Raw genomic sequence first — 13,018 nt, 5'->3', positions numbered from 1 at the left:
TTTAGCACATGATCCTTGATTCAGATTTCAAGATACAACAAGGAAAACCTGTCTTTATATTGCTTGTGTGGTGCATGACTTTTAGGTGTGCTGACAATGCCTTATTCTTGAGAGTAAGTGTTATGGTGGGGGCTGGTAATTTCTGAGTATGGATAATTGGTGGGCTTGGTTTTTTGTTTTGCATTGGACCTAGTGAGGCTGATCTTTCTTTAGCTCTGCCTGTGAGCCATATATTTCAAGTTTTACTTAGAGTGTATAAACATATGCTATGTGTAATGATTAGAGAGGAAATGCCATAATGTCATGTTCATGCAAGTTGAGTACAAAGATGAGTGCAGTCCACACTAGGAACGGTGAACGTAGGAGAAGCACAAATGTCACTGTATGGTGTATTTTTCCAAACAATCTAATATGCATCTATGTGATAAAAATAACTGCACAACATGTGTGTTATTGCTAAATACTTTCTGCCACACTAACTGCTGCTTGTCAGTTATATTTAATTTTTGGTGCAGCAATCGCTAGTACATGCAGACTAATGAGCCATTATGTTTGTGCTATAATTTGTTTCCCGTGTTGAATGTGTCCCAGGTCATTGCAGCACGTCACCTCATGAAATCAGGGAGAGGCATTGTCAGTCCATTTGTTGAAGTGGAGATTGTTGGAGCAGATTATGACAGCTGCAAATACAAAACTGGAACAATACGTAAGCTATAGAATGTTTTATTACCTTCAGAATGATGTCATGAAATAACTTCTCATGGAAGTTCACTAAGGGACAGCTAGCAAGATTGGTAATTTGGCCTGACTTTCACTGTAATTTCGTTTGCGCTAAATCGAAGCAGAAAGAGCGAAAATACAGCCAAGTTTGATTGCGTATTATTGTGCATTTAATGTTGTCCATTACAAAGTTAAGAGGGTATTTTGATTAACAGTGCTTATAGAATGGTTTTTTGCAAGACGATGTTGCTGTTTGCCTTCCATGATGTTTCTTTGATGAGCACTCTCGTAAGGTTTTCTTTTGTCTATCAAAATGTATTGCATTGTCAGCCTGTTTCTGCCTCAGGTGCACAGAAAATGCCATTCATGCTAACCTTGGCACTTGTTGCCGATTCTTGTAATACTACCATGATCATAGGCGTGCACAGGGTTCCCCATTAGGGGGGCGAAGGTTCGTCGCAGCGCCCCCCACCCCCACCCTACTAAGTCAATGTATGGGGCAGATTTTGTGCCCCCCCCTCTTAGGTGATTAGGGGGGGCGGCCGCCCCCCTGCCCCCCACTGTGCGCACGCCTATGACCATGATACCTCTTCCCTCCCCACCAGAGTCTCCAGTTCCGCTTAAAATAAGCGGATTTGGGCTCCTTTTTTCGCCAAGTCGCTTGCAGAATTTTCAAGTCGCTTGTCGTGTTTTTTGTGGTTATTAGAATTTTTTTTTTCGGCAAATATAGTTATTTCAGTGATCATCACGTTCACCAATAGCGCTTTTGTCGTTCACTAAAAGCACATTTGTCGATGACTTTGTGTCGTTGAGTGTCGAAGTCAAACACACATTGGGGGTATCAATTGTTAATGTTAATCGTGCACTGGCAAACGTGCATTCAACCCAATGGAGACCATCCTGGAGACAATGTTAAAAAGTAAATATGTGCTTTCGTTCATAGTTGAGCATATTTCCACTCTACAAGATATTTAAAGTGATTTTCAAATCTCCTTTGTATTTGAGTGACATTTCTATTATAGTTAGAAATATTTTCAAGATTGGGAAAATTCATTAATTTTTTGCTTCTTTTGGGCTTCCTCGCGAAAGTCACGCCGCTTTTTTGGGGCTTCTGTTGTGACGTTTATCTGCCTGTTTGTTCGGTAGCATCTGGCAACTTTGCTCCCCACTCTCTCTTTTATTTTATTTTATTCATTTAAAGGATTTGCCTCGGGGCATGATGAGGAAAGAAAAACACCTGCCCTATATTGTGTTTCTGAATAGTATGACTCTCAGAACTGTTAAGACTCTGCTCATGACCGTGCGTGACGTTGCTTGAAACTGAGCACATGAAACACTGAGGCCAAAGGGCACACAGTACCAGGACATATACATTTCCATGATCATACTTCTGATTGCTGTGGGTTTCCCTTCTGTGTCAGATTATTGCGAAAAACTAATCAGTAAAGAAAAAATTCATTTCCTGTATGCAAAATACTGTAATTTCCACCTGGGCCCTTAGCCATTGTGGCTAGTCTTGGGCCCATGCACCTGACCAATGTCAGATAAAGTACCCTGAATTGTCATACAAACTCCACAACTGCACATACCATAAGAAGGCATTCCATCTGTCACGGATACTAAGCTGCACGTGCACTATGAGAATATTAATAACAAAACTGTGCATGCACATACACTCAGGCACACAAAAATCTCTGGAGCAGGATGAAAATATGCTGTTTTGAACACAGATAATGTGTGTTTGATACATTCATTGTACCCTAAGCACCACAATGTCTGATGCTGCAGCTGTTGGAACCCCCTCTGTGGTCACCATTGGGGTTGGGTGCATGTACGATGACCAGCCAAATTCGAGGCTAATTACAGGATCAAAATAATGAAATTTTGGTCCCGTAGATATGTATAGGTTCGGTAGAAATGCCAGGACCGTCGGTAGAGATAAAGTTAACTGGCGCCATGTCTACTGTATTATGAACGCCCGATAATTGAATCGGTGGCTAGGTGGACTTTCAAGTCTGTGGAGTTAGCCAAATAATATATAGAAAGGAAAAATGAGGTTATTTAAGATCTTTTTTTTAACTGTGCAAGCCAATTTTAGTTGCATGCATAGAAAAATGCCACAATGTTGTGAACAGAGTGTTATGAAAACAGTATATAGCATGCACAAATGACGATAGGCTGGATGTCAATTAATTTTATTTATAGGCCTTTCATTTTATGAGATTGTGCACGTAATTAATATTGTCAAAGCACTTTCAAACTATTTAATTGCATAGTGATTGCTAGGTTGCTTAATGTCTAGCCCTACAAAATACTGTAAACTGTTCCTTCTCTCTTTCTGTTTAACACTTTATTTTTTTTTTTCTCAGCGGATAACGGTTTGAATCCTGTATGGAATGAGGTGTTCATGTTTGACATCTGCAATCCGTGCGTGGCACTTCTACGCATTGTAGTACAAGATGAGGACATGTTTGGTGACCCCAATTTTCTTGGTCAGGTCACTTACCCTGTATGCTGCCTAAGAACAGGTAAGCTGGTGCACTAGGGTTCCACGTTGTAGTCTTAGTATTCTATGCTCTTTTATAGCTTATGCTTTCTTATTGGCTACTCACTGTCACATAGACATACAGTGTTTACACAGTCAGGTTGCCAGAAAAGTAATCTGAATGTGTGTGTATCTGTTTGTACATTCATTCAAAGATAATCGCACAATTGTTTTCTATGTGTACCGCTGTAGTTTTCTTTCCTCACCCCCTTTAAATTATTCATCTACAAAGTTTGGGTTATTAGGATAGCATTTGAATGTGCATTGCTACTTCACTTGAGTTTGGGCTACCGAAACCTTTATAAGTATTGTCTTTGGAAAGTACCATGCAACTTCGGTTTATAGCAAATGGACAAGTGGGTTCTGACAAAAAAAAAAAAAAAGTAGCATACCCTTTTGATGGAATGACAAATTTTAATGTAGTGTTCCATGCCGTTGTTTGTTTAGTATAGGAGGTTATTGTACATTTCTGTCATGCATTTTTCTTCATTGAAGTGGTGACAAAAAATTGGTAATTGGTAATGTCGATTTTGCACAGTGACAAATGAAGTTTTGAATGAGAAAGTCAGCTCTGCTGTTGCAATCATCTGTTCTACAGGTTACCGCAGCATTCCGTTAAAGAACGAGTACAGTGAAGAGCTTGAGCTGGCATCTTTACTGGTGCACCTTGAGATGCACGCAACAAAGGTAAACAAATGCTATCGTTTCCTTTTTACTTGTAACATTGCTAGAAATCCATACTTCAAGAATTTCATTGTTTGAGTATCACTACAATACAGAATATGAAACCTTCTTCTAAGCTGTATTATGTTGCTTTATACTCCATTTTGTACTTTACAAGCAACACTGTGGAATGAATGAAAGTGGCACAGTGATGTCACTCATTCTGTTCTATGGAGAACCGTTTTTCGATCTGAGACACATTATAATTACTGACTTCTTCATTAGCTACAGCTGTCATGTGTAGTTAATATGTACTACAAAATTACATTATATGTATCTTTCTTACGTTTGGCATGTGATCGATCATGACTTGGTCATAAATGCATACAGCACTTCATGCAATATTTGATAATGATCCACTGCCCTTGTTTAGGGATAAACAGATTCATATCTGTGACATCTTCTGTGTAATGATAATATGCAGGTACTGGCTATGAGAACTAATAGAGGCACCTCCTGGCGGACGCTCGCCAAACTACACTTAGTGTGGATTGTTCATTGTGCTGTCCACTAGTAACTCCTTGTCGTGATGTGTTCGCTGTTTCGCAATCTTTGTGAAGTAGTGTGGTGGGGATTGTAAGTGGCAAAATAGGTTGTGCACTATTCACTTTCGTTATACACAATTACAGACCTTTTTAATAACATGTTAGTATTTACAGTGTTAATAGAACATGTCATATTAAATGGCATGGCAAGGATGCTTACTGCCAAGCACCTACATAATGCACCAACTGCTGAAACAGATGAAGAAGCCATTGTATTGCAAAATTAAACAAACACAATTAAGAAACAAAATCTGAAACATTGTGTTTGCTTCACTTTGCGATACAATGGCGTCATCACATACTACATAACTAACTAGCGGAGGAACAATTTACCCTTTGCTGAAACAGAGATTATGTCAATTCGTGAATTTCTTTGTCGAAAGTCACTTCACACCTCTTCCAGGTACAATGTATCAATGTTCTGTGCATTCTGTGCATATATGCAGCATTGAAGGGGAATATATTATCAATTCACTGCTGTTGCTGCATTTCTTACCAGAAAATCAGCCCAAAATGCTTACACTGCTTACCGCTATCTGCCTATCCATGCTAGTGCAGCAACGGTGCTGCCACCTATAGGCCAACCTAATGCCAAGTAGTGCGTATAAATGATGTGATGCCATATCACGTAGCGCATTGCTATTTGAGACATATCTAATTAGTACAAAAAAAGGTTGCTGGAGAAAACAGAAAAAAAAAGGACAGGACACAGCACAACATATCTCTCTCTCTCTTTCTCCCCCCCCCCCCTTTTTTTTTAAAGCTATAGTTAGGTATGTCTCAAGTTTACAACTTCCACCAACTAGCCCAACTTTCCCCTCTAACATTCCTGTTTCTTGCTTCCATATGTATTGCACTATCTTGGAATTGAAAATGCAGGCTAATTAGCTCAAGCCTTCATTTTACAACGTTGCTGGCTAAGTGTGAAATGGAGTATACAACAACCAGTGACAACTCAAGAGGGCATAAGATTTTCTCTTTTATTCTGAATATCTCTGAGCTCAAGCACATCTCTTCAGGAAGCAGCCTTTTGAGCTTGCAGTACAATTATGGTTGCAATAAACACTAAAATTTACTATGTTTAGAAAACGAAATTGACAACAGCTCCCAAAAAGAAAACAGGTCACTTTTGGTATCAAAATACACTTGCTAGCATTATATTTTTATAGTGATTGCAAGTAGTGCACTTAGCAAATAACTCACAATAAGCCAATAAACTATACAAGCTATGAGTTGGTGATAGGGCAAAGTAAACACATCAAAAGCAGCAAACCCATGTAGATAGATAAATTCTTTTATTAGTGAAAGGAAGGGCTAAAGGTCACTGATGGGGAGATTGGGGAGGGAGAGGGGTGGTAAGCACACACTAAATCATGCATGTAGAAGTTAGAAAAAACATTACAGCAAATATGGGGAAGTTACTTCAAAGGTGCTTTGAAATTCTTTGATTATCTTCAATGGACACTTTTTTCCATCTGTTGAGCTTGGTACTGAGCCCTCTGTCTACTTACAAACTTCTATGAACAGGAGGAAGATGAAGCATATGTATGCATTCAACGCCTTAGAGACGAAAGCCGTGAACTGGGACGAGCTTTAGAGGAAAGTGAACGCCGAGGAGATGTACAGCGAGCACAAGCACTACGCCAACAGCTTTCCACCACCCAGGAACAGCTGCGCACAAAGCGTGAGGAACGGAGGTAAGAGGGCTAGGTGACTGCATGATTGAGTTTGCATTTTCATGGCTGCTGCATTAGCTTTACTTTGGACATTAGTTTTGGCACTGCTGGTAATTATTAGATGTACAACTAATTGACCAACATAATCATTAGGTGAAAATGCTCTCTCTTACTGAAATTTTTAAATGCTGTCTGCTTCAAGTTATTCATAATTGAAATTTGTGATCAGTTCACTTCATTTTATTAACAAGGGTTCTGTATGCTTTGTCAAACTTGTAAAGGCTATCACAGAACGATGCCATCCGTGTCCTTCTATGCTAGAGCCAAAAGCAGCGCACTAGCAGTCGAGGCAAATGAATGAAAACAGATTAGTGTGGTTTTCTTGTACGTGTCCGCAAAATTGAGACAACAAATTTTTGGAAATGCGCATTTACTAACTTTCCTGCCAGCATGCATAAAACTTCCCTCATTGTCCACCTTTGGCTGGGTAATCTGGAAGTGTAAGTGCCAACTTTCAAACCTTATTAAAATTTTATTGAGTAAGCCATCGAAAAATGGTCCCTTCCAGATTTAATACATAAGGTCACGGAGAATCACTAAAAATAAATATTAATAAATTTCAGTTTGTCACTTTTTCCTATGCTCTATTTTGCATTTAAAAGAAAACACGCTTACAAATCCCTCATTAACAAATCCCTCATTACATAATATAATATTGCTAGAGTTTTCAAAATTGAAGTATGTAGTGTGAAGTTGAAGTTGAAAATACTTGTTTATAATGATTACATAATTATAAGCATTGCCCACCTGTGCAACCAACATTGCCTGCCATGAATATCAAAACAAAAAGATGCATATGTATAGTCTTTTATGGCATCGCAATTATGGCTTTCTTATCCTTTAGTACATTCATGTCTTTAGTGCTGTTCCCATTGAAAAAAATTCACCGCCATATCCACGAAGTGAATGATGTTAGAGGAGCTTGCTCGAAGATGATCTGGGAACCCGCGAATGCTCCGTGCACATTCCTCTGCCATCATTTATAGACGTGACAACGTTGTTATACATACAATACATCCACAATGTTTTAATAATGTAAGGCTGGATGCACTATATACATTTTGATGAAGTATATACATTTCGATGAACTATGAACATTATATATACACAAGAGATGTTGTTTTACCAAGTTCAAGAAGGGCGTCCTTCGATGAGTTCGCGGACTGGTTTCCCTTTAAAGATGATTGCTTTATGACGGGTGAACTATATGCATTACATATACACACGAGATGTTCTTTTACAAAGTACAAGAAGGGCGTCTCTCGATGAGCTTGGGGACTCGTTTCCCTATAAAGATGATTGCTTTATGATCAGTAAAGTATGTTGCCAGGGGATCATCGATGATGGGACGCAATGGAAAGTTCGAGAAGGCAACATCGATACAGGTGCCCCTGATGGTGGTGGGACGTTTGCAGTCGTACGATACGCATCGGAGAGCGTAATGTGACATCATGTGTCGGCTGGTTATTGGCAAGGCGAGATCTTCCCGAGCTGCTGCTGCGTTGCGAGCCCGTCGCGCTGCTGCCGTTCATGCTGCGGAGCGGCAATGAAGAGTGTTCACTTAGTGAGCTCCCGGCGAAGAGAAAGGAAGTGAGCCAAACGAGAGGTGCGGCCCCCGAGCAGTCACCTAACTAGCGCAGAGAACATCATTAGCGCTTGCGCCGAGCGTGGTGTGTGCCGCCTTAAAGCTTTATGCCGCCTTGAGCGGTGGCGCCATCTAGTGAGCATTCTTGAAATCACCGGAGAGAGCGCAGCTGTGCCGAGCGTGGTGTGTGCCACCGACGGTCACGCGTGTGAGGACGAGGCGTGAGCATAAGAAGCTTGGCGAGCAAGCTCCTAAAAGAATAACAAACCAGCAAATGTTTGAGCATTAATAGACCTGACACTGTTTACTTCCTCCTCTGATCCTGGAGAAATGTCATAAATAAAATGTTTAACAAATTCAAAGCCATTTCCTGTGTTGTTATATTTAGCCAGCAAAAAAGCAAAAGGATTGTATACTATATTATGTGTTTTGCAAAAAGTGGAGCACATATACATAATGCATAAAAGTGCACAGAGTATTGTTTACTTTTCTGTATACCTAAATAAAAACAAGCTATAGTTCAAACTGGAGGTGCAGTTTGAAGGGAGCATGAGCAGGCCTGCAAGTTTATAGAAGAATGTTCGTACTGCCGCCATCTTGACACCAGGCACCACACTGTTGTATGGTGCATGTACACGCAATTTGCCATGTATTTCCGATAGTCTCCAAGCTTATGCCTGCACCTGTGCATTAACACAATATTACTTTTGACATACATTAGACATACATACATACATACATACATACATACATACATACATACATACATACATACATACATACATACATACATACATACATACATACATACATACATACATACATACATACATACATACATACATACATTTGTCCGCCTCAGCGAGCAGATGTCCCAGTTGAACTGCATGAGTGGAGACAGCACTCTTATAGATGACACTGAAGCATAGAGCATGGAACACACTGTAGTCATTGTTTAACTCTTTCCTTACCACGGCACTACGGATCAATCAGCAGTGATCAATGTTTTCAAAAGCATTATTAAAAAAACTGCCGTACTCCTCAACTTGTAGCACCATCTCGCCGATTGTATACAAACTATAGTTGCCGTTTCTACATGGTTCGCACTTCTATCGCATGGCAGGGATTTTTAAAGAGCACGCAAGCTCAAAGGTTGAAGCACATATGAGTGGTGCAATAGTATCGACATCCAAAACAATGCACGTTGGAAAGCAAGCGGGAGAAAACAGTTCCACTTGATCCCTACATCGCTTAGAAACAATCTTTTGGACTCTTCAAGCATGGTGACTCAGAGATCAATGTCACTTACTCAGGCGTTAGTTCGGATGAGTTACTCACTTATTTGTGTGTGGTAATTTTTATGACCTGCTTTGTAAATGCTGTTTATTTTCCAAATATGTACCTTTGAAATGTGCATTTAATTGCCAAATTTAGGTATATAAAATTGTGCTCTAAATTATTTTTTTCTTGAAAAACTAATTTTTAAGTAAGACCAACCAAGACTTGAATATTTTACTATGTATCACTTAATTTTTCTTAACTCTACGAGTCCTTGATCTATGGTTATAATTCTTTAAATAAAGAATGCCAAGTAATCTTGCAATAATTTGTGTACTTGGGAATTTCATTTTAAAAAATTTTTTCAGGAGATGTTACTTCTTGTAAAACGTTTTTACTGATTTTTTTTTGTTTATGAATTGTTTTAGCATGCAAATTTTTTGTGTATCCTATTTTGTTGGAACTTTGTCTTCATCAACCTAGCAGACGCCGTTTATCATCATCGTGACTGCTCCTCTCGAGCTGCCGCTCGCTCGAGGGCACCAAGCCATCTTTTCTTTCTTCACGTTCCATTAAAGTGTTCGTTTGGACGTGCCGTCTATTCTTCTAAACGACAGTCTGGTAGACGGCGGACCTTGAGGTCCACCACATATTTTAAAGGGGCCCTGCAGCACTTTTTCAGCACGGTCAGAAAACGCTGCCGATCGGTAGCCGAGGCTCCTGAGACCACACGAGCCAAACATTATAGCGCAGCACACGGCCTGGGATTTACAACAAATTCTCAAAGTCAGCTAAAAATCGCTTCCTGTTCTCTTGACAAATGATGCTACTGACTCAAAATCACTGCGTCGCTGACACAAGTTCCACGCCATTGTCTGATTTGAACATGGCACGCTCGGTAGTTACTGTGGCCGCCGCGGGAGGCCGTCACTTGCCCGCGCACGATTACACTGAAAGTGCGTTGTGCGTTCGAAGAACAAAAAGAAAAAGTGCTCAAGGTCACGAGGCGCGCGTGATGTACCTTCTTCCCCCATGCCACCCCTCCCTGCTTAGCTTCCAGCACTTTCATCAGGACGAGAGAAGAGAGAAAGCAACTACAATGTGCAACAAATCTTTGTAAAACTCCGCTCGTACTGGACAGATTGTAAAAATGTTTGCGGTGGTGGATTCGTGAGGAAATAAGCTCCTTTAATGAAGCCAGTCCATGGCTACTTGGAAAAGTGTTGCAGGACCCCTTTAAAATAAGCACCATTCAAAAGTTTGTTTATATACCTTCACTTTACTATATTACATGGCACTGTAAACCCCGTAGCTATAGCACAAAAAATTTCCTTGTCAGACATACAAAAAATAGCCAGCTACCCCATGGTAAGAAATTAGCTAAAAGAGCCTGGCATTACTTCTAATTGCATGATGTTACAGAGCAGTTTGCCATTGCTGCGATGTCAAGACCACATGACTGTATGACTATATTAAGTGCAGTCTGATTTTTAAGGTAAAATATGCTATTGAAGGATTTCAATGGCAAAGATTGAAAAGTGGCTACATATTCAAGCAGCTTTAAACAGAGCTTGAAACCTTTTCAGGCTTCTAGACATCAGTGGTATGAGTGGTATAATTTTTTGTAAAAAGGAGAGTGGTTAACAGTCACTGAAATTTCTACTAAAAAGTGTACATTTTTGTGGCATACAAGGCAGCATGTGTACATTTTTGCACTGTCACCATCTTCCAACTCGTAATATCTTATGTTTTTAATTCCCGTTTTCTCAGCGGGATATACAAGGTGTGCTGCTATGTACTAGACCAAACACTAATTTGGCAGCTGTTGTGTGATGTTATGTCAACATTCTCCTAAATCTGTCTTATGAGGCATACTGTGTTTGTGTTGTAAAATGAAATGCAAAATCTACTGCATGGCTGTTCTAACAGTGTGTGCAGCGAAAATATTATGTATACGATTTTTTGTGCTCTTTAAATTATTTACTCTTATAATGGGTGTTGTTTCTATCTCCATAACCATGCAGTGCATGACGTTCATTAATCAATGCTTTGGATCAGAGAACAGGAATGGGTCATGAATAACATGCTGTAACAGTATGCTTGATATGAGACATGCTTACTAACAGCGACTAATTCCAATAGGTGTCATTCATGTGTGGCTAAGCACTCACAGTTCACTAAGTTAGTGTCATTGTAGTGCACCCATTTAATTGCCCATAATTTATTTGGTTTGATCTGCTGTGGTTGCACTTGCATCGTTATTTAAGTGTGCAGTTGGGTAGACTGCATAAAATTTAATGATACCATAGTCTGTGGAACTTTTTTAACCTTTCTTAAAAACCTGCTTTGGCCAGGAGGTGCTACAACAGTTCAGTTGTGCAGTAGGGAGGCCATAGAAATAGCATGAAATTTTAGTCAATAGCTGATGCCTACCTGTAGCATTGTTTGCTTTAGCGTAATGCATACAGCCAGTTGCTCTCAGTCTAATATAGCCAAGCACATACACAAGAGGAGAAAATGCTCTCATATGTTTCTAGCACACCAATGCCCAGCCAGGTGAAGAGCTGGACACATGTTTCTAAGATGAGCAATGAATTTGTTGACACACAATCACAGCATGTGCTAGGGAAAAATTTTTTCTCCTCTTGCTGTGCTGTGTGTTATGGCACTGCTGTTGGCTAGTGAAGTTTCAGCACTGGTTGCCAATAGCCTATATACATAATCTGTTGACTGTGCAAGCCCATGTGAATGCACCCTGTGAATATCTGAACATATCCTTCAAGCTTCTCAGCAAATCTTTGTATCTTATAGGCACTTCTGCTTTCGTAGTTATGTTGATGGAGTTGCTGTAGATGCAAGGTTGCGGGCTCCTTGCATGCTCAATTTTCACTAATGTCTGTCTCTCTTTCTTCTCAAGGACCACATTCACTGCACTTAAATGACATCGATGCCAAAGGTTTGTGGCCTGTTGTAATGCTCCAGATCTTTTTGTGTCTCTCTTGCATTTTGTAATATTTCTTCCTTCCTGTCTAACTAACAACACACTTAGCGCTGCAAATGAGCAAAGTTAGTTCGACTATTTAAACATTTTGTCTTGTAGCTGGGCCTGTAAAATCATGAAGAGATGCATGTGAAAGTTGCAGAATTGTAAAATTCTTGTGTTTTTTTTTTCAGCTTAGCTGTCATGATGCATGACAGATATTGTTGGAAATGTTGCTAGTATGGTTATATTTATTGCAGCCGCCGTCTCTCACTGCCATTAAAGTTGCGTTTTTTTGCCGGTGGCAGCACTCACTAGAACATAAATTCAGAGTTGTAGTGCATCGTAAATAATGTCAATGTAGTATGAAGCCATTTGCATGATGCACTGAGCTATTGATAATCGTTGGGATTATAGATAGCAAGGGCAGTGAGTTACATGGTGCACTCAATATAAACAGGAAAATAGACAGTTGTTCAGTGGGTTTTATGTTTGCAAGCTATTTGAAAATGCTGTTGTAGTAGATCCCGTTGCACATGCTGTGCATCTTTGAGGGAGCTTGTAGCAATTTCCCGCTGCTGCAGCAGCACATGCAAAATTTCGACACACACTGCCTTAACGTATGTGAGAAACTGAATAGTCAGAAATTTCTTAGAAAAAGTGTGGGCATTGGTCAGATGGAATAAGAAAGATTGCTTTACTGCCGCCTTCCTTCTTACTGGTCCACATCGAAGTGAGCTTTGTGTAACAGCAGTATGTAAAATGGCAGAGCAAAGGTGCCAAGGGGCCAGTATGAACAGGCTAATAGTAGTTAGCTGGTGAAGGTGGAAGGCACAGTAAATGGTTAGCTGCAGTGTTAGCTTATCTAACACCTACTTTCTGGTGATGTAACTGATGCAAAAGTAG

General features: G+C 40.0%; 1 protein-coding gene across 2 annotated transcripts in view; it reads left to right on the top strand.

Annotated features, from left to right (window-relative positions):
* The window catches only part of LOC119376389 (1-phosphatidylinositol 4,5-bisphosphate phosphodiesterase gamma-1), a 64,504-nt gene that overhangs the window by 46,596 nt on the left and 4,890 nt on the right, over positions 1-13,018 (top strand). Inside the window, exons 28-32 of one of the 2 annotated variants that reach the window (XM_049410996.1) lie at positions 592-706; positions 3,090-3,248; positions 3,864-3,952; positions 6,061-6,230; positions 12,050-12,088. In XM_049410996.1, coding sequence (XP_049266953.1) covers positions 592-706; positions 3,090-3,248; positions 3,864-3,952; positions 6,061-6,230; positions 12,050-12,074 — 558 coding nt within the window. In that variant the 3' untranslated portion in view covers positions 12,075-12,088. The remainder of the gene's footprint in view (positions 1-591; positions 707-3,089; positions 3,249-3,863; positions 3,953-6,060; positions 6,231-12,049; positions 12,089-13,018) is intronic. The other variant, XM_049410992.1, reaches the window with a different exon arrangement.

This window comes from Rhipicephalus sanguineus, chromosome 1 (assembly GCF_013339695.2).
Source record: "Rhipicephalus sanguineus isolate Rsan-2018 chromosome 1, BIME_Rsan_1.4, whole genome shotgun sequence".
Lineage (NCBI taxonomy): Eukaryota > Metazoa > Arthropoda > Arachnida > Ixodida > Ixodidae > Rhipicephalus > Rhipicephalus sanguineus.
The sequence above is the reverse complement of the archived record's forward strand: the minus strand, read 5'-3'. Positions and strand labels throughout refer to the sequence as shown.